Source organism: Vespa mandarinia, chromosome 7 (genome assembly GCF_050613455.1).
Source record: "Vespa mandarinia isolate Hongniang chromosome 7, ASM5061345v1, whole genome shotgun sequence".
Classification (NCBI taxonomy): domain Eukaryota; kingdom Metazoa; phylum Arthropoda; class Insecta; order Hymenoptera; family Vespidae; genus Vespa; species Vespa mandarinia.
Genome location: NC_140816.1, coordinates 4,906,896 through 4,927,077, shown reverse-complemented (window position 1 = coordinate 4,927,077; position 20,182 = coordinate 4,906,896). Strand labels below are relative to the sequence as shown.

General features: G+C 31.0%; 3 protein-coding genes across 7 annotated transcripts; 2 read left to right on the top strand and 1 right to left on the bottom strand.

The window, feature by feature from the left end:
• Positions 1 to 37: 37 nt before the first annotated feature.
• Positions 38 to 10,508, top strand: pps (protein partner of snf). Of its 3 annotated transcripts, none has more exons than XM_035863828.2 (12): positions 38 to 267; positions 752 to 888; positions 1,207 to 1,473; positions 1,559 to 1,779; positions 1,837 to 1,951; positions 2,161 to 2,460; positions 2,599 to 3,225; positions 3,347 to 3,793; positions 3,930 to 4,004; positions 4,225 to 4,349; positions 4,445 to 8,182; positions 8,701 to 10,507. In XM_035863828.2, the coding sequence occupies exons 2-12, from the start codon at positions 762 to 764 to the stop codon at positions 9,574 to 9,576; spliced, it is 6,918 nt and encodes a 2,305-aa protein (XP_035719721.2). In that variant the 5' UTR covers positions 38 to 267; positions 752 to 761; the 3' UTR covers positions 9,577 to 10,507. The 3 variants fall into 3 exon arrangements, with proteins under 3 accessions (XP_035719721.2, XP_035719723.2, XP_035719722.2); XM_035863829.2 differs by lacking the exon at positions 38 to 267 and adding an exon at positions 301 to 498 and having other exon boundaries at positions 8,701 to 10,508; XM_035863830.2 differs by lacking the exon at positions 3,930 to 4,004.
• A 2,772-nt stretch (positions 10,509 to 13,280) lies between these two features.
• LOC118440368 (putative inactive tyrosine-protein kinase Wsck) lies at positions 13,281 to 16,009 on the top strand. The gene is made up of 4 exons (XM_035863276.2): positions 13,281 to 13,469; positions 13,572 to 13,726; positions 13,790 to 15,534; positions 15,633 to 16,009. Exons 1-4 carry the CDS (start codon positions 13,306 to 13,308, stop codon positions 15,699 to 15,701), a joined length of 2,133 nt encoding a protein of 710 aa, XP_035719169.1. The 5' UTR covers positions 13,281 to 13,305; the 3' UTR covers positions 15,702 to 16,009.
• Tre1 (Trapped in endoderm 1) lies at positions 15,878 to 19,284 on the bottom strand. 3 transcript variants are annotated; one of them, XM_035863291.2, is made up of 4 exons: positions 18,627 to 19,284; positions 18,313 to 18,558; positions 17,587 to 17,833; positions 15,878 to 17,347 (listed from the first exon to the last, which is right to left on the bottom strand). In XM_035863291.2, the coding sequence occupies exons 2-4, from the start codon at positions 18,443 to 18,445 to the stop codon at positions 16,699 to 16,701; spliced, it is 1,029 nt and encodes a 342-aa protein (XP_035719184.1). In that variant the 5' UTR covers positions 18,446 to 18,558; positions 18,627 to 19,284; the 3' UTR covers positions 15,878 to 16,698. The 3 variants fall into 3 exon arrangements, with proteins under 3 accessions (XP_035719184.1, XP_035719187.1, XP_085514403.1); XM_035863294.2 differs by having other exon boundaries at positions 18,313 to 18,502; XM_085658277.1 differs by lacking the exon at positions 18,313 to 18,558.
• Positions 19,285 to 20,182: the final 898 nt, after the last annotated feature.

Sequence of the window (20,182 nt, the reverse complement as noted above, 5' to 3'; positions counted from 1 at the left end):
AGGAAAGGAACGGCCTATCTTCGTATTCATGCATCTTGCGTCTCTACCCGCGCAAAGCTTGTTCGTTTCGTTCGTCTCGTTGCGCAACGCGAAGCGCGCAGCGTCTGTATGCGCATAGTTGAGGTAGATCGTCGGGCAGAATGTCTCGCTAAAAAAAGCGCGGTTTATCGACGAAGTGGAGTGCTCTCGTGACAAATTCGTCGGGAAGCAACTCTTCGAAGAAAGACTAAAGTTTCAATTAATTCCGTGAATGGGAATACGCGGATGGTAAGTGAGCTGTAACGCGCAACCGACACTTTCGTACGGCGCTGTGTATGATGGATTAAACAAAATGGCTGCCCGTTTGTCGTTGGCGGTATTATTTATTTGGTTTGGGAAAAAACGAACGGTGGATTATAATTGGGTTATCGCGATAAGCTTATATGTTGCGTGAAAACTATCGTAGATTTTGAGAGAACGACAGATTCCAGGATTCATTTTATCATTTTATGATTTTATGTATGTACTTCTTTACTATCGCACTATTTACTTTCATTTTACGTATTAAGATGAAACTATAATAGAAGTGAAATAATATATACTTGTGGAAGTCGTGCCTGTCGTACCAATGTAGATATTATCATTTCTAATCAATTCTACCTCTATAGATGTTAAACATAACCTTATTGTCGTAACGATAAACGGGCGGATATTTAAGTTCACATTTAATTAATTGTATAATATTCTTGATAATTCTTATTTCGTTCTTCAGAACTGAAAACATGTCTAGCTCTTATATCGTCGAGCCGCAAGAAAAAGAAACTCAGAAACAGGATGACACATTGATTATTGTAGTTAATGATGATGGCACAATATCAGTAGATCAAGAAACACTACAAAATTTAATAAGTAAGTAATTGTTCAAATATGTAAACAGTTTAAACATTACTTTGTTTTAGCCTGTTTATTATTCATTAATGGCTCTTATTTCTTTTTATAATATTCACCAAATATGTTAATATTAATATATACTAACTAAATAATTAATGTTTATTAACTTTGTTTAGATTTTCATTGACACTTTACATTTGTATTAATACATAGATTGAACTATATATTCTTCTTATACAATTTGGTAATATAAAGTTCCTTGAAAATCAAATATCAATTATCACATTAAAGACACATTATATATTTATTGATAAATATTTCTATATATATTTTCAGTGAACCAATCAAATGCGAATGTTAGTGTAGTAAGATTGGGACAAAGTGAACCAGGTGCTAACAATGGCGATATAACATTGACAGTAGATCCACCAACTTTTACATCTTCAAGCATTACGCCAATAGGTAATGCAACAAGTACAGATGCAACTGGACTGGTTGATCCTTTTATGGAAATGGATCCTGAACAATTGGAAAGATTGGAAACTGCTCTTCAAAGTGAGGAAGCGAAACAAATCTTGGGCGAAAATGTTACTGCAATGCTTGGTTTGTTGATGCTATAATTTAATGGGATATATATTAACAATATGATTATTTTATTAACAAATTATTTAATTATTGCATTTTTTAGATATGTTGTCCATAGAGGAACAGCAAAAGTCAATAAAATATAGTGTAGAACTGGATCATTGCTATACGAATAAGTTACCTGATTCTAAACCAAAAGATTCATTGACAAATTATCCATCTTCCAGTGATATACAATATACACATCCTTCTTCTCCGTCAACAGTGTCAACAATGTCATCACCACCCAATGAAATAGAAAAAGTGAAATCAACTACTAAAACTGTAAGTGACAATTTCTTGAAATGTAGTTATTTTTCTTTTTACGATATATTATTTTAGGGGAAGCCAGTTGGTCGTCCTCGCAAAAATCCACTTACTCCTACCACTTCTACTCTTCGATCAGCTGGGAATTCACCTGGGGTATCTAAATCAGCAGGACACTCGATGTCTAAAGGTGAAATTAATCTACAAAAAAGAGTCTGTAAAAATCTAAGCATGCTATTTATTACTGTTAATAAATTCTCATATTGGAGATTATATTGTCATACTGATTTAATCATGTTCCTAATAAATAAATTTTTATTACTGATATCCTTATATAATATTTTACCTATTATACACTATCATAATTTTACCTAGTATAATAAAATGTTTCTTATATAGCACATCGATTATCTCATGACGAAGAAGAAGAGGAAGAAGGTAGTGCCTCACCTTCAGAGTCTTCTGAATCAGAACCTCCATCAGACAATGATTCTGATTTTGGTCCTCGAGGTCCAAGGAGAGGAGGAGTCAGAGCCAGAGGTGGACGAAAAGGTCTTACCACTAGGGGTGGCTACATGACAGGTGGACGAAGAAGAAACTCAAATAAACATATGGATATAGAACAAGTGCGTCGTTTAGATATGGAAATGGCTGCTGCTGTTAGTGCAATGAAAACTCCTGATAAGGAGGATAAAATGGGTAAGCATGATAATTTTTTTAAATCTATATACAATAAATAATAATGAATTTAGTGATTAAAAAAGCATTGATACTATTTAATAATTATTGATAGTTTCAATTTATTAAAAAAGATTACTAAATATTTAATTTTATCAGGAGCACACGGTTCTGTCAGAGGTAGAAGACAATTCAAAACATTTGGTGTTAGAAAAAGAGATGAAACGCAACATACACAGGCGTCACTCACTACAAGTGAAACTGCAATCAATATAGAGAAACCCCTACAAACAACAAATCAAGTGAAAGCAAATCTAATTAATAGCAATATGATCAAAGGTGATATGATTTTAACAAAGCCAGGTCAAGGAAGAAATAATCAAAAATTAACTCTTGTACAAAAACAAGTTGTGATGAAAACGAATGAGCTCAAGAACATAGATGTAAAAAAACCAATGATTCTTCCAAAAGGCAAATTTTTGAATCAAGTACAGACGAAATTTATATCAACGAAAGATGGAAAATTAATGCATGTACCGATCGCACCAAAGCCAGTTGTGTCGAGTACACCACCTGCCCAAGAAAAGGCAACATTATTACAAACATCTCCAATACAACAATATCAAGGATTGCAACAACAAGGCAAATCTATTACATCTGTCATGGCAGTAAAAGTGAAGCCTTCTGAAATAAAAAGAGAAAGAAGAAAATCTGAAAAAATGATAGATATTATTGCTAAAACAGAAAGTGATAATGCAAAAATTGTAGAAATTAAAAACGTAGACAGTTAGTATCATATTTGGTAGTTTATTATATTTATATATTATTTCATTTTCAGATATTTAAATATATCTGGTATATTATATATGTATATTAATAATTAAAATAAATTTCATGCATCTTTTAGACATGAAGAAACATTCGCGTAAAGAACATAAGAAATCTCCAGGATTTGTGGCAGATACTTTAGGTCCGGCATTATTTTCTGCACCTGACATTATTCGTCGTGTCGGTTCAAACAATGATCCAAAAAATGCCGACAATACGGTATCTTCTTTAATTGCCACTATGCCAAGTTCAACTATTGCCTGTGGAATTGCTAAATCATCTGCTCAAGGGACACAAATAATAAGTTCAACAAATGTTACCACTACGACTTCAAACATAACACAAAGTTCAGATTCAGAATATACAACGAAAACTTTGATAACAAATACGTTAGAAGAAGACGTATCTCAAGTCGAACATCATTCAAGTATTGAAAATGTGACGGAAAATGTATTGAAAGGAGAAAACGAAACTCAAAAAACAGATTCAAAGGCAGATCCAGATGAGGAATTACAACCATCCTTAAGTACGTGTAACACCAAGAAAATTCTTATTCTTCAGTTAGGAAATACAATCTCCTTTTCCTCATTTTGTTTTGTACATTTTTAGTTTCGTCTCTCGAATAATATTTATATTTATTTAAAAATATTATATTTTCTTAGTTACTACCTCATCACAAATGATTGATCAAGCCATGGCACTACCTACTGTGCCAAATCATATTATCACTAAACATAGTAAGTTTCGTTATCATGCCATCAATGAAATTCTTTTCATAAAGTTACACAAACAAATGTAAAATAACATTTATGATATTCGACAGGAAACATAATTTTTAATATTGTCAAGAGTTTTGATAAATTGTTTTATAAGAAGTTTACAATAATGTATACAATGTATATAATATGCATCATGTCTATGTTACAAAATTATTTATAATATATTTAATTATTAAAGGTGGCATAGAAGGGGAAGAACATCTTTTAGCTACATTAGAAATGGAAGCCAATAAACATGATGAGGAGTTACTAGCAGAAGCATTATTATTACAAGAAGAACTTGGAGTTGATTTAGGAGATCATGTATGCTGGTTTTTTTTTTTTATATATATATTTATTATCTTCACAGAGTTTTAATATTAATAAGGTGATATTCATTTAATGGTTTTCTTTTTTAGGCTCCTTTGGTAGATCAATCTGTACCATCTACGTCATTAACATCAACTCCTACACATGTTTCTTCACGGGAAACAACAATTAATCAGGAGTTAACAACTAAATCACTAGATACAGGGGCACAAATATCAACAAATATTATACCTGAAGTAACGAAAAAAAATATTAGAGATGATAAAGAACCTATACAAATAGTTCGTGGCGGACGTGTAATAACTTTACCACCAATAGAGGCTCCAGCAACAAGGAGCAAACGATTACAAGCAAAATCAGAAATTGTTGTGCAAAGGACTCCAGAACCTATCAAGAAACCTGAGAAATATGAATCACCAACTGTTCAAAGTCATTTAGAACGTAAAGAAGATCTAAGATTAAATATAAGTGAGCAAAATGAAGACGATGATGATGAGGATGACGAAGAAGAGGAAAATTCAGATTCAGAAGACGACCCTGATAGATTGTGGTGTATTTGTAAGCGACCCCATAATAATCGTTTTATGATATGTTGCGATGTTTGCGAAGATTGGTTCCATGGAAAATGCGTACACGTCAGTAAAGCAATGGGACAACAAATGGAAGAGAAAGGTATAGAATGGGTTTGTCCTAATTGTTTAAAGAAAAAGGCAGATGACAATAAAGTGAAAATAAATACGCAGTTAATGTCAGGAAGAGAGAGACAACGGCAAAATTCGTTTATGGAGGATTCTTCATCCTTGATGGAGGAAGAAACATCCCAGCATTCTCTTTCCCCAACAAAAGATGCACCGTTATCTTCTGCATCGTCTCACGATCATAATATTGTACGAATTTCAGGTACCACTCAATGCGTAGTATGCAAAAAAGAAGCTAGGAATTCTAGTATTTATTGTTCGGATGCATGTATCCTTGCACATGCCCAAGAAACATTAACTAAGGACAAACCTGTGGCAACGAGTTCCAATTCAAAGACATTAAAACAATCGCCTTTGGGAATAGCCAAAGCAAAGGCGGATGCCAGAGTAATCGTTTTTGAAAGAAGAACTGGAAGACTCCTTACAGGTACGGAAGCACCTAAAAGATCGAATTTAAAGACATGGTTGAAAGAAAATCCAACCTTCGAGGCTGTACGAGCGGATAGTCTTAGCCAAGTAGAAATAGGAGGGAAAACGGTTACGGTTTTACCTGCACAACGATTAAACAAACCTGGAAAATCTCCGCAATTATTAGCTGCTAAAGCACAAGCAATACCAAAAATGGTTTATACCAATATACCAGGTTCTAAACAAACGATTTTAATAGCTAGTAGTAAAAAAATTACGACGATTGCTGGTGCACAACAACCACAAACAAGTACATTGCACAATAAACCGCATCAACTTAAACAAACTTTTCTTGATACTACGAGTAAGGGCAATTTGATTTTAAAACAAACGACTATAAGACCCGCATCATCGCCTCAAGCAAAAGCACAAGGAACGACTACACAGAAACAAGCACAGAATAAGAAACAAGAAGTAAAGGTGCTAACGCCCCAACCGAAACAACAGGTTAAAGTACCAATTGTTAAGAAGCCTGAAACTGAACCAATACGATTGAACATTCGAAAAACATTGACAGAGCTTTTGTCAAGTCGTATAAAAGAAACGGAAGATTTAAAGCTATCCGACGATGAAATCGCTGATTTAGCTTTTAATATAGAAATAGAAATGTACAAATATTTCAAAGATACAGGGGCAAAGTATAAAGCTAAATACAGGAGTCTTGTATTCAATATAAAAGATACAAAGAATTTAACATTATTTAGAAAAATTGCTGATAAATCATTAGCTCCGGACGCGGTTGTAAGATTAAGCCCAGACGAAATGGCTAGTCAAGAATTAGCCGAGTGGCGAGAAAAAGAGACTAAACATCAATTAGAGATGATTAAGAAAAATGAATTAGATTTAATGGCACAAGCAAAGTCTATAGTGGTAAAAACACATAAAGGCGAACAGATTATAGAAAATGACGGTGGTATTGGTTTAGTGGATCCGAAAACACCGGTGCAAGATATAGTGACCGCTTTGAACAGTGGTGACAGTATTAGTTCTATCGATACGAGTAAGGAAAGAGAAGACGGAGAGAGAATAAAATTAACGTCCGAAATGAAAAGATCGAAGAATGGCGAGGAGGGTAGGAAAAAGGATAAAGAACGGGAAGGTACCAGAGATGGTGGAAGATTAAGGGATAAGGAAGGACGAGAAAGGAGTACGAGTAGAAGCAGACATCGTCACAAACGAGATAGGGATTATAGTAAGGCGAGAGAACGAAGTAGGGATAGAAAGGCTAAAAGTAAGGAGAGTAGACGAGAGAAAGATAAGGAACGCGAGAAGGACAAGGATAAACAAAGAAATAAAGATAGAGAAAAGATTAAGGATAGAGAGAGGGAAAAGGAAAAGTATCAAAATGAGAAAGAAAAGCATAAAGGTGGTTGGACGAAAATGCGGAATCGTAATGAATCGTTGAAGGAAGGAAAGAATGGAGATAAAAAAGAACAAGGACGTAAAAAAGAAATAGAAAAGAAGAAAGAGCCTACACCACCCATAGCCGATAAACCGATAGAGGATCGTTTGTGGAGGCATATAGAAGATGAAGCTACTACAAATACCATAGATGGTAATGATTCTGATGTATCTGATAGAGAACCAAGTTCTACAGTTACGATCAAAACACCGGACATTAATGAAGAACCCGAAAGATATACCGATCCGGAGATAGAAAAGGATATTTCGAAAACATCATGGCAAACAGTCTGGCGAGGATTTGTTAACATGGTGGATGTTGCTAAGTTTTTTATTACGGCTCAAGAAGTGAGTGGTCATGCCAGGGATCTAATGAACGATCTTCCAGATACAGTAGATGTTGTTGGTAGAATAAGTCATGAAACTGTATGGGATTACATTTCGAAGATGAAGAAGACAGGATCTAAAGAAATTCTTGTTATAAGGTTAACGGCAGCGAACGACGAGGAAAAGATTCCTTATATAACTTTATACAGTTATTTAAATAGTAGAAGTCGATTAGGCGTCGTTGGTAATGTTTCCAAAAATATAAAAGATTTTTATATAATGCCCTTTTCAAACCAAAGCACAATACCGCGAGTTTTATTACCTCTCACCGGTCCTGGTTTTGAAGAAAATAGACCGCATTTGCTTCTTGGTATTATAGTACGCAATAGAAAGAAACGTTTGACCACTATACCTCCGGTAGTTGCAGCAAAAATACAGAAAAAAGATCCCGATCGTAGTTATACGCCACCATTAGTGGGTACTTCGAAAGATAAAACTTCTACTACACCACCAGCCTCTCCTATGGGATATAAAGCAAGTGCAACCGATACCATTAAAGATAAACAAGCAGTAACGCAAATGACTTTAGAAACTTTAAATAAGGCACATATCGGGATGTCAAAATCAGTAATAGATAGTGCTGCAATATGTAAAATTGTACCGGAATTATCTTCGAAGATTGATTTAATGCCGTCACCACTTAAAACGCTAGATGACGATGGCGATGAACCTTACAGTCCAGGTGAAATGGATGAAGATGTTACGAATACACAAACGGTTATACACGATACTACAGATGTATTATCATCGGCAAAAAATTCTACAGAATTACAGAGAAAGATGGATGAATTAAATAGACAAATAGAAGAACAAAAACAACAAATACAAAACATTAGCTCTTCGTTTCTCAATGACACGACACCTACTCTGCCGGTGAGAGCACTGATAATTATATTTTTTTTTAAATGCAATTGTTACTGTTTCTCCTATTACCCCATTGTAAATAAACTGTTTGCATCTATTCATGGCATCCTATTCCTATCCTCAAGCTGCGTAGATTTTTTTTTCTTTTTTTTTTCTTTTTCTTTTTTTTTTTTTTTTTTTTTTTTTTTTTTTTTTCAATTATAATTTCATTAAATTATAATGTACAGAATAAAATGTATTATGCAATCGTCATCATATATCAATGTGTATTCTTACAAAAAATTATTGATACAGAAATATTAGTTCTTATTTTTATTATATAATAGTATAATGTGTATATGTAAATGCATATCATTTATTTAACGTGATATAAAAGAATTATTTTTAATTTCGTTAAACAAAAGACACTTTAATCTTTCTTATATAGTCTATGTAGCTTGATATCAATGGCTTTCTTTGTACGTACGTTATAAATTTCTGATTTTTTATAATATTTATAAAATATAACGATTTTCCTTTATTTTCAGGGTTTGGGATTAGATCCTCCTAATACAAAGGATTCCGAAGAAGCTTATAGCCCATCTGATACACGTTCGTTTACACCACCACCTCCAGGAATTTCGAAATTTGCCCAACCAATTCTCGATAAAGTTTCGGATATAACAATACCGCCAAATTTACAAGAGATACTTGCGAACGTTAAACGACAAGAATCCTCAAAAGTGGATCCTTATCTACCATCTAAGCCTAGTGCTACATTTTTGACTACCGTTAATTCTACGGTTTATCAAAATTCAGAAAAATACTCTTCACCTTCTCAAGCCAAAGGACCAAATTTAGGCAAAGGAAATTCCGAAAAGGCACCTTTCACGGATGCTGTTCCACAGACTGCTCTTTCGAAAGAAAGCAAAAGTACACTGAGTTCACTCAGTGATTTAGATCTGATAAGAAAAGCTGAAGAGGAATTAGCCGCTGTCGCAGCAGCATCGGCAGTATCTACTGTACCCAATGTGCCTATATCACCTATAACGCCTTCTGGAACAAATTTAATAACGCAAACATCTCCTGTTCCGTCTACGCAATGTGGTAATTTGACAGCGTCTCCTACGCTTCATCAGCCTATGTTGTCACCTCCCATTGCTCATGTGGAAACCTCATTTAAGAAGACCTTCGCACCTGAACAACCAAAACCACCGGGTCTTGAAGATGAAGATTTTCCTGCATTTCCTTCAACACCACCGACAATGGACAGCATGTCAAAAATGATGCCGCGATCGAAGTACGCTCATAAAAGTGGTATTGTGTTAAGTGTAAAACGAAAAGTATGCGAAGATGATAGTTCATCTCCTGCAGTTAAAACTCCAAGGACAAAGTCGAGATGGGGTCAAGGACCATCGGAATAAAATTATTCAGAAATTACTTTGTACTATGAAAGTACAAAAGGAGGGCGTTGCATCATATAAAATATAGTTATGTCATAGGTTACAGCGATAAGACAAACTTAACAGTTTGAATGCTGTTATCGAGAATGTAGAAGGGATGAGAAGAGAATTTTTAGTATGAATGAAAATTATGTATTAAAAGAAGAAAATTCTCTCTTAGTATGGTTAATGAAAACAAAGGACCTTGAAATGATTCTCTATTACATCATAAGATGTAACTATAATTAAACAATATATGTAATTAACTCTTAATTTTTAGATAATAATCGTATTTCTATATTCCATCTGAAATATTAAAAAAGATTTAAATCTCAAATATAAAAAAAATTTTTGCAAAATTGGAGACAATTTGGAATGCAATGTATTATTCAATATATTTTTAATTATCACTCTAGAATTGAGGTATGATTTTAAAAAATATATTATTTTCTTCTGCATCCACGATGTAGATATAAAAGATTGTTTAGAAAATAATACGAATGATATTTACATTTTTTGTAATTATTCTATTCATAATATTTCATCAAATTTTGAAATATTATAAACCATACTACAGTAGAAGATTTTCTTCTCCAAGAATTGGAAGTAGCTGTAGTGAAAACAGGAATTGGATGATAATATTGCTGGTTCCTTGTGAAAAAAAATAGCTTGAAAATATACGATAAAACTTTTTTGATGTAAATGTAAAGATCTCTTAATTTTCGGGAAAAATGACTTTGAAAACTTAGAACATACATAACTTGATTCAATTGTAAAATTTAAGAGGTGTATCCTTTTGTTTTGTTATATAATTATTTAAGAAGAATATCAGAAATGTAGATGTCAATGCATTATTATTATCTATATATGCTATTAGTTTGAATTGAAGTACATGCATGTTCTAAAACAAAGCCATTTCTCTCCAAAATAAAGATTTATATTAAGAAAATTTATTATTTGAATATTTGTTTTATTTTTTTTCTTTTTTCTTTTTTTTTTCTTTTTTTTTTTTTTTCTTTTTTTTTTTTTTTTTACAAGGAACCATTCCCTTTCCTAGATTTGTCATCATTTCTATCACCTCCTATATTTTGCAAATCAATGTTTTTACAATAAGATTTTTAGAGAACATCGTAAGTCAGAATTTGAGTCAACAAAAATTTGACTCGCTATTCTTTGCGTTTTTTACATTTTTAATTACATATTGGTTTGAAAACACTGCTGTCCAAAAGTATCAAAAGGACAGCTGAATTTGTCATTAAGCACATATCTGTACAGAAATATAATTATATATTCTTTAATATTAAAATTATCAAATCTATACAAGGAGTATAGTTAACAATACTTATCTTCTTTTATGACTTTATTTTAAAAGATATGTGCATATATGAACAGATAATATAAAATTCTATAAATTTTTTTTTGGACAGTATCCAAGCATAACTGATGTAAATACCAAAGTGAAAAAGAGATGAATAAGCGTATAAGCAGACTTAATGATTATTATACCGCTTGAAAATGATGCTTATCTATGTATATAGCTGAATTGAAAGTTGTGTAATATATTTTGTTAAAAGTTACCTGGGGAAAAAAATAATGCCAGGTTATCTAAATCACGTTAAACAATATCAATGTATATAAGTTATGCAATGTTTCATTTTATTAAAATTCATTAAAATTGGTTGTATATTATAAGTGATAATTGATATATAGGGCATACGATATATATTTCTTTGCCAGATTTTATTGATATATCTTGTAAATGTAGAATAGTTTCATATGTGAAATTTCTTTTCATAAGAAGGTAAAAAAAGAATTATTTTCTTTATAATCACGTAAAAGATTTGACATTGTGTTTGGTCTTCCTAGCCATCACACAAATTACTGGTAATATATAAAACTTCCAAGCGTATTATGTTATATCCCACGTAAAAATTTCCATAATATGGAAAGGTATACATTTATAACATTTAAACCGATATCACCAAAGTTTGTGTAATTGTTCTATTTGAATGGTACTATGAAAAATAGTTGAATTTCAATATTTTTACTTGTTCTATATACATACAAACACATGCATACATAACAGTGCAGAGAATTCATATGCATTGAAAATATTTACTTTTTCTTTTTTTTTCTTTTTTTTCTTCTTTTTTTTTTTTTTTTTCTTGTATTTTATTTTATTATAACAGCAACAACAACATATTAGATAATTTATGTTTATAAGTCTTTCTGATGCAAATCAATGATATAGCTACATATGTTTTAAATTAACGTTCTATTAATTTGGTTAAGTACGGCATAAAAATACTTGTTCGCATACATCATAGCATAGTTTTTGGGTTCTAGTGTATTATCATTATACACAATATATCATATTATACTATTAAGCTATTTAGCAAATAACTACATATGTGAAAGTACCCATGCATCTAGTGCATTATAATCGAGTTAATTTGCATACATTCTCAGAAATATGACTTTTAATATGCAATATGTTCAGTGTACACTTTTTAGAAAGTAGTCATTTTAATATCTACTTTTGTATATCCTTGGATGATACAGCAAAATAAACCATAATGTATTATCACAAGTAATATCACAGATGAGATCGCATGAACCAATCAATTGTACCCATAACAATTTTTATTCTAAATATAATAAAACGATTCTCTGCTGCCTAGAACGTGAACGATTAGTTATATAATATGTAGTACGTGTGTGTATATATATGTATATATATATATATGTATATATATATTATATACATGTATATATATATATATATATATATATATATATATGATATCACGAAATGATTGCAATAGTTTAGTTTATGGAATGAGGCGCCAAAAATGCATAAAGAAATAATCTACTTGACCGACTGCTGGTTTTTATGGTATAACATTATTTCTTCATTAGATCTTTTATGTCTTAACAGGTCGTTAGCATAAAGTTAGAAAATAGTTATTAGTATTTCGTAAATAATGATATTATGAAAATAAACCATATTTATGTAGAATATGTTCAATTGTCGGTAATAAAGAATAATTGCATTCTAATATATAGTCAATTTCAAATATGATATATTTAATGTTGGTTGCACTGGAATTTTAAAAGAATCATTTATAAAATCAAGATGGGACATCAAGCGATAATCGATGAAAAGTAAAGGTAAAAATTATTCTATGGTATATATGAACATTATTTGTCTAAAAATTGAAGTTTCAAAATAACATGATATAATAATAATTAAAGAAATAATAAATAAGATATGAATATGAGAAATTTCATTATATATGTCAATTTCAAATTTGGAACCATTTTAAAAGTAATACTAGAGGGCTCTTAAGTTATTTCAGCTATGACGCATGCATTTGCATGTATCATGTTAGTGAATTGTTTTGTTTACGCTAAACAGTTAATTTATTAACTTAATTTATAAATATTTTTATATTGTATTTGGAAAATATGAATTATCGATTATGATTAGAAAACAGTTTACGAGCGTTAACGTCATCTTACCAGGTTTTTGCCAAAGTATTTGAACATGATTTGAGATTTAACCTGACTAATATTCGATATGACATCATGCCATAAACTCGTGCGGTGTGGCTTATGAATTAATATAAAATGTATAAAATTAAATATCTATCTTTGTTTTATTTGAAAATGTAATCAGAATAATCGATAAGAAAGAAAAAGAAAATCAATATGGCTACTATAATATTATTACTTAGTATAACTTTAGTATGTGGACAGGAGTATGAAGGTTGTTTTAAGAGTCCTGCGGTGGATCCTGATTTATCTTCCTTAATTTCAAGTCGTATTACTGCCCCTAATGAATGTATCAAACAATGTTATTCGCTTGATTACATGTAAGTACATATATATATATATGTATATATATATTGGAATTGTATAAAAAAGAAGCATAAAAGTAAGATATATTATTATTATTAACATTATTATAATTGCAGGTTTGCTGGATTACAGAATGGACAGAGATGTTATTGTGGTAGTAAGTTTGGTAAAAATGGCTTGTCCGACTCTTGCAATATTCCATGTACTGCTGATGCATCTAAATTTTGTGGAGGTCAGGAAGCTATGAGTATATATTCGACTGGACAAAAAGGTATGTTCCTTGTAGATATTTATTGATTTTGTATTTATTTATTAAGTATTTATTTAATTGTAGGTCCCAGTAGACCAAGAGCTATTCAAATAATTCCTCAAAAAGATGATAGTTTCTTAATTACATGGCAACCACCTGATATATCAAATGGAAATATTACATCTTATACACTGACTGCTGTTGCTATTAAAACGCACAGTTATAACAATTTATCACCGATAGAAAGTCAAGTACAAGGTGCCACATCTAATAGTACTATTTTAAGAGGTCTTCAACCTGGTACTAAGTATAATGTATCAATTTCTGCAAGTAATTCTCAAGGAATCAGTAAACCAGCTTATGTTACTGAATGGACCTCCATAGGTCCACCTGATAAACCAGCTACACCAGAAATATTAAATCAAAATAATACTACCACAACAGTTATGCTTTCTGAGGGAAGTAGCGAAAATGGACCAGTGAGCGCTTATCAAGTTGTAGTAGTTCAGCCTGGCACAATACCTCCGGTTGGGTCAGATGTTATGTATTTAAATTATGAAAAGTCATTTCAAGAAGGTTTAGGTTATTATATAACAGCAGAATTTGATGCATCAGACTTTCATAATTATAAAAAATTTGTAGTAGGAGATGGAAGATTAATAGGGGGATATTATAATGCTCCTTTAAAAACTGAACCAATGATGCCACAAATAGGATTGGTGGTTATATCAAGAGCACAAGGAGAAGTGCAGTATTCCTATTCTAATTTTACCAACAGTATTCAACAATTTCAACAAGATGAATTTCATCAAATGGATTCTGTTGTTGTCATTATTTTACGTATAGGAATTATTCTTTTAGGATCTTTACTTATTTTATCCATATTAATATTTTATTTAGTAAGACGTCGTCATGAAAAGGCCCATATAATAAAACTTCCAGAGCAACAAGAATTGACATTACAAGGGCCATTGCATGAAGTAGATAACATGGGATATATTCCAGAGGATGTACCAGAAAGGGTAAATCATTATCAAGAATTGAAAAACAAAGTCTGGAGTATACCACAAAATAATTTATCAATTGATAATGCAGTCTTACGTAGAGGGCGATTTGGTACAGTTCACTCTGGTACAGTACAAAAAGATGATAAGACATTTTCTGTAGTTGTTCATACTATAGCCGATCGTTCATTAAAACCGTCAGATAAGCAAGCTATGCTAAGAGAATTAGATGTATGCATTAAGACATCAACAATGAAATATCTTGCTGGTTTGGTTGGAACCTGTGAAACATCAGATACTTTATATGTTGTTCTAGAAATGCCTCCACAAATATTGAAACATTTATTATTAGCTGCTAGATCTGGAACAATATTTCCAATTGATCAAATGTTACCTATTGGTTCTTCAATTGCATCTGCATTACAACATCTTGAAAATTATAAGATCATTCATAATCATTTATGTGCTAGAAGTATAGGGATTACCAATGATTGGATACCTAAGGTCATGGGTCATGGTATTGCAAAATACGTCTTAGAAGATGTAAAATATGCTCGTTGGAGGGCAACAGAATGTTTTACTAGTAAAAAAAAGCATCAACCAGGCGTTGTCTGGGCATTTGGAATACTTTTATGGGAAATGCTTAGTATGGGTGGAACTCCTTATTCAAATCTTCAATTTGATAGCGAAGTTGAGGAAGCTGTTGAACGAGGTATCAGATTACCACAATTACCAGATATGCCTGATCCGTTATACGAAGTGATGTTATCATGCTGGCAAGTTGATCCAGAAGAAAGACCAACTTTTGACGAGCTTGTGAGATTGGTAAAGATTTGTATTATTTATAACTTATCAAGTTATCCTGATAACAAAAATGTTACTTGAATATGATTATACTTTTTTCTTTTTTTTTTTTTTTTCAGAATACTTTAAGTATATGTCCCATCACTACATTTACAGAACCATACATTCCTGAATTGGAGTTGAATTAATCTCATTAAATATATAATAACTTAGAGTGACATTTGAATTATTCCATAGTATTTGTAGATATAATGTGAAATGGTTAGTACTTAAAATCATTATATCTACCTCAGCCGACTTGCGCGACAAGAAGTATGTTTGGAAGACTGACGAAATCATTTTGTTTCTTTTTTATCTAAAAAAAAAAAAAAAAAAAAAAAAAAAAAAAAAAAAAAAATTATTTTGAATTAAAAACAATATTTATAATATTCGAAAAAAAGAATAATTATATTACAAAAATTCGTATAAGTCGGATGTTAAGTGTAAGTACAATAAGTGATTTATTGTTACATTGGTAAACAGTAAATCGTGCTGATATCTATTGCACCATATCTACTATTTATATTTACAACGTGTTCGTAAATTAAGCTTTTTATACACCATATGCAGTTACCATTTATATACTCTAAAATAGATAATATTTAATTTCATTCAGTGTTTTTAAAATGTATATTATATTTGTATTTTTTTTTACGGATATTTTCTTTTTTTATACAACTTTAATAACTACAATTTCCGTCCATATTTCGCTAGATAAATAATACCATTATTATATTTACCATAATATATTATATATACGAATTCTCTACTCGAACATTCCAAATGTATTGTAAAAATAACAAAAAATGTATTTTTGTTTTATAATATTATATACAAGATCGATATTCATAATATATGGAAAGCGCTGATAATTTACAAAATAAATCTGTATGGTACAAATCTATGTTAAGATAATACAAATATAAAAATAATCGCCATTTAAACGGAACTGTTCACAAAATCACACACTATAGTATATCGATCTATTTCTAACGCCAATATCTTTACAATTGTTTAAATAATTAAATTCGTTCGTTCTAATTATAACTTAAAGAAAAAAAAAAAAAAAAAAAGAAAAGAGAAAAAGAACAAAAAAATTAGAAATTAATTAATCCAAACGAGTGCAGTCGGAATTGACGATATTAGTCACGTCAATGGAGGGGAAGAGATTTTGCTTGAGTGCGAGTGCGTTGGTTTTGGGCCAGTCGTTGGTATTTTACTTGAAACAGGACATAAAATTTGCTTGTAAGCTTCTCTATACAATTTGTTGGTACCAGCGTATATAAAAGGATTTATAACGGAGGATGCCCAAGCTAATATCGAAGCGATCACATGTAATATAGGAATTCTGACTTTGTCGTCGATTACGTTTGCCAACATTAATGGCATGAAACACGTTAAAAAACACAAGAATATAATCAACATAAGTCTCGTCACTCTGGAATCTTCTCTCCTTTGAAATCCACCAACTTTTCGTCTTCCTCCAGTAGCATGTGCTTCCAAGTTCCTTCGGCTCTTTCTTACGCGCCAGTAAATACAAAGATAAGAAACGCTGATCACAACGCAGGGTACAATAAAGCCAAGAACAAAGAGTACTTTTTTTGGACTCGAATCGTTCTTCTTTAAAATCGTACAAGAGAACGTCTTTGGATCTAATCCCAGAGTACCCCATATACCTATCAAAGGTGGTATCAAAAGGGAGAAACTAAGGGTCCATATGGCGATCAACATCAATACGATACCCCGAGTTGTATATATAACAGCGTAGATATCCGATCTTGATATGAGTACATACCTAAAGAAAATATTAAATATATTGTTTTTATATATCTTAGTAATATTTCTTTTTAAAATTTTGTAAAAAAAAAAAGGGAATGTCTTTGAAAATTTCAAAAAACGTTTGAAGTTTCTTACGATAAACTTCAACTTAAAAATCATAATAGTTCAAGCATTGATTATTATCGATGATTTGATATACAATCAGCTCGTTATTTTTTTTTTTTTTTTTTTATGATTAACTTATAGATTACTGACCTGTTAATTGTAATCGCAACCATACTTAGCAACGAGACAGCTACGTTTCCATAAAAGAAAAGTGGGAAGATCTGACAAAGTGTATCACCAAGGACCCAAGCTTCGTTCAAATATCTGCTAGCTGTCAATGGCAAATTCACAGCAGAGAAAATTAAATCGGAGACACTTAGACTTATAACGAATGCCGTTGTAGCGTGTCGCCTTAGTCTCGTATACTTCAGTAGCGCGATTACTGTCACCAAATTACCTTCAATTAAGAGAAAACGTACATGGGTCTTGATATTTTAATTAGTTAACGAGTTGCGAGTATATTTGATAGAATTTTTCAAATAACTCGATTAAATTAATATATATTTCAATTTATTTAACGTTAGAATTCAGAGCGGAATAACAAAATTTTTAATTGAAATATTAAAAGAAAAAAAAAAATAATAATAAAAAGAAAGAAAAAGATTAAATCGTTTTAAATCACAAATGAATTTATATTTATATCACAATAGAAACAAAATTTATGTCATTTAATTTCTCCAACGAATCTATTTGGATAATAGAATATTTTCTATTTATTTATATATTCGAATAGACGTATTTTACTTTTAGATCTGTTAGAATTATTTATTACTTTGACTTAGAAATTCTTTTTTTTCTTTTATATATATATATATATAATTTAGTACAGTGATGCTTATATTTATAAGAAAATAATTAACATTTTTATATTTTTACCTAGTATACCAACAATACTGAAGATTATCGCACAAATGGCAGCTGCGGTAGTAGCCGAGCGAGAATAATGTTTAAAAGCTTCGATTCCATTTTCGTCATCGAAGCTGATATTAATTGATGAAGAGTTAGCCATATTAATCTTTTTTTTTTTTTTTAATTCTTTTTCAAGAAATTTCCTTTTTTTTGCATCCTTTAGAATGTTCAAAATCAAATAACAAATCAACCATTCCTATCGCACGAATAAATCTGAATATATTTATTAAAATTCAACTTTTTCAATACTTATCAAAGACTCGAATGAAATGAACACATACCTACACACATACACACATGTATATTCAGCCACAGACACATACACTTTTGTGTTGATTCCTTTAACAAGTTCATTAATCGCAAAGTACGCTTACTTATTTGCGAGCAGTTGCCAATGGATCGTGGAATAACGACCCCTCTTAATGAGTTCGATGATTAGATACACGCACGCACGCACACATACACACACACACACATATATATACACGTGCGTATATATACGCATAGAATTACACGTTGCGAACACTATCACATGAAAAACATGTATTCTTCATTGAAACGAAGATTGGATGATCATATTTCTTGTAAATTTATTAGAAATATTTTGTTAATATTCTTAACTTTCTTACGTTGACAATGTGAACGTTTAAAAATAATATTCAAATATTTCGTCATTTCTTTCTTTATTTTTTTTTATTTTTTTATTTTTTTTTATTTTTTTCTCACAATGAAATATTGAGGCTCTAATACTTGTTGTTTTTTTTTTTCTATTTCTCTTGTTTCTTTTTCTTTTCGATATCGTTATTCTCAATTTATTTTTATTTAATTTCTTTTTTTATTCCTCGTTAAGATCATAAAATCTGAATGGGCTCTCGAGACAAGAAAATAATAGCACAAATAACGTGTAACCCTCTTTTACTCGAAGACCGATCGAGACTGACGAACTCTGACCACGTATGCGCCCTTTACGAGAGTACACACGCTTTACTGTCTTTATCTAACGTTCTCTCTCTCTCTCTCTCTCTCTCTCTCTCTCTCTCTCTCTCTCTCTCTTTCCCCCTTCCCTTTTTCTATCTCGCTTTCTCTCTCTCTTTCTCGATTTAATTTTTCCACCTCCTTTCGCGTCTTCTCTTTTAGTGTTTGTAAGCCACAGCTTCCAAAGCTATACATTCTATTTTTTCTAATCTCATATAGATAATTTAGACCTCACATTTAATTTTTAGAATTTTTTTTCTTTTAGTTTTTATTGATAGAATATATAAATTATGTTAATATAGGCACTACGACGATTTTAAAAATTATATGATCGTATAAAAGATGATATTAATAAAACTGATTTGTCTAATATAGTCACTATAATTTAATTAATTTGATTGGTCGAAATATTTGTCAAATACTTTTGTATTTTCATGATATTCATTCTTTCTACATTGTGTACTCTTTTCACGATCGAAAATTTATTAATATAATTTACGACACACCTAACTTTACTTTTATCATAGACCGACTTAAATCTTTTTTATGAATGATCGCATGACCGTTTCAAGATATCCACCTTCAAAAGCATCGAACGATTAGACAAAGACGATTATAATAAATATTATTATTTAAAAAAAAAAACAAAAAATAAATAAAGAGATTTGGAAACACGATCTTACCTTTAAATTTATTATATAAATCGAAGATCGATTCTTTTGTATCAATGCTTGTGATATTTTGAAAAGAACGAAAAAAAAGGAAGGATAAACAAGTCTATAAATGGAAAAAACAAAACAAAAAAAAAAGAAAACAAAGAAAGAAGGATAAACAAGTCTCGAATTAGTTTCCCAACGAGCTG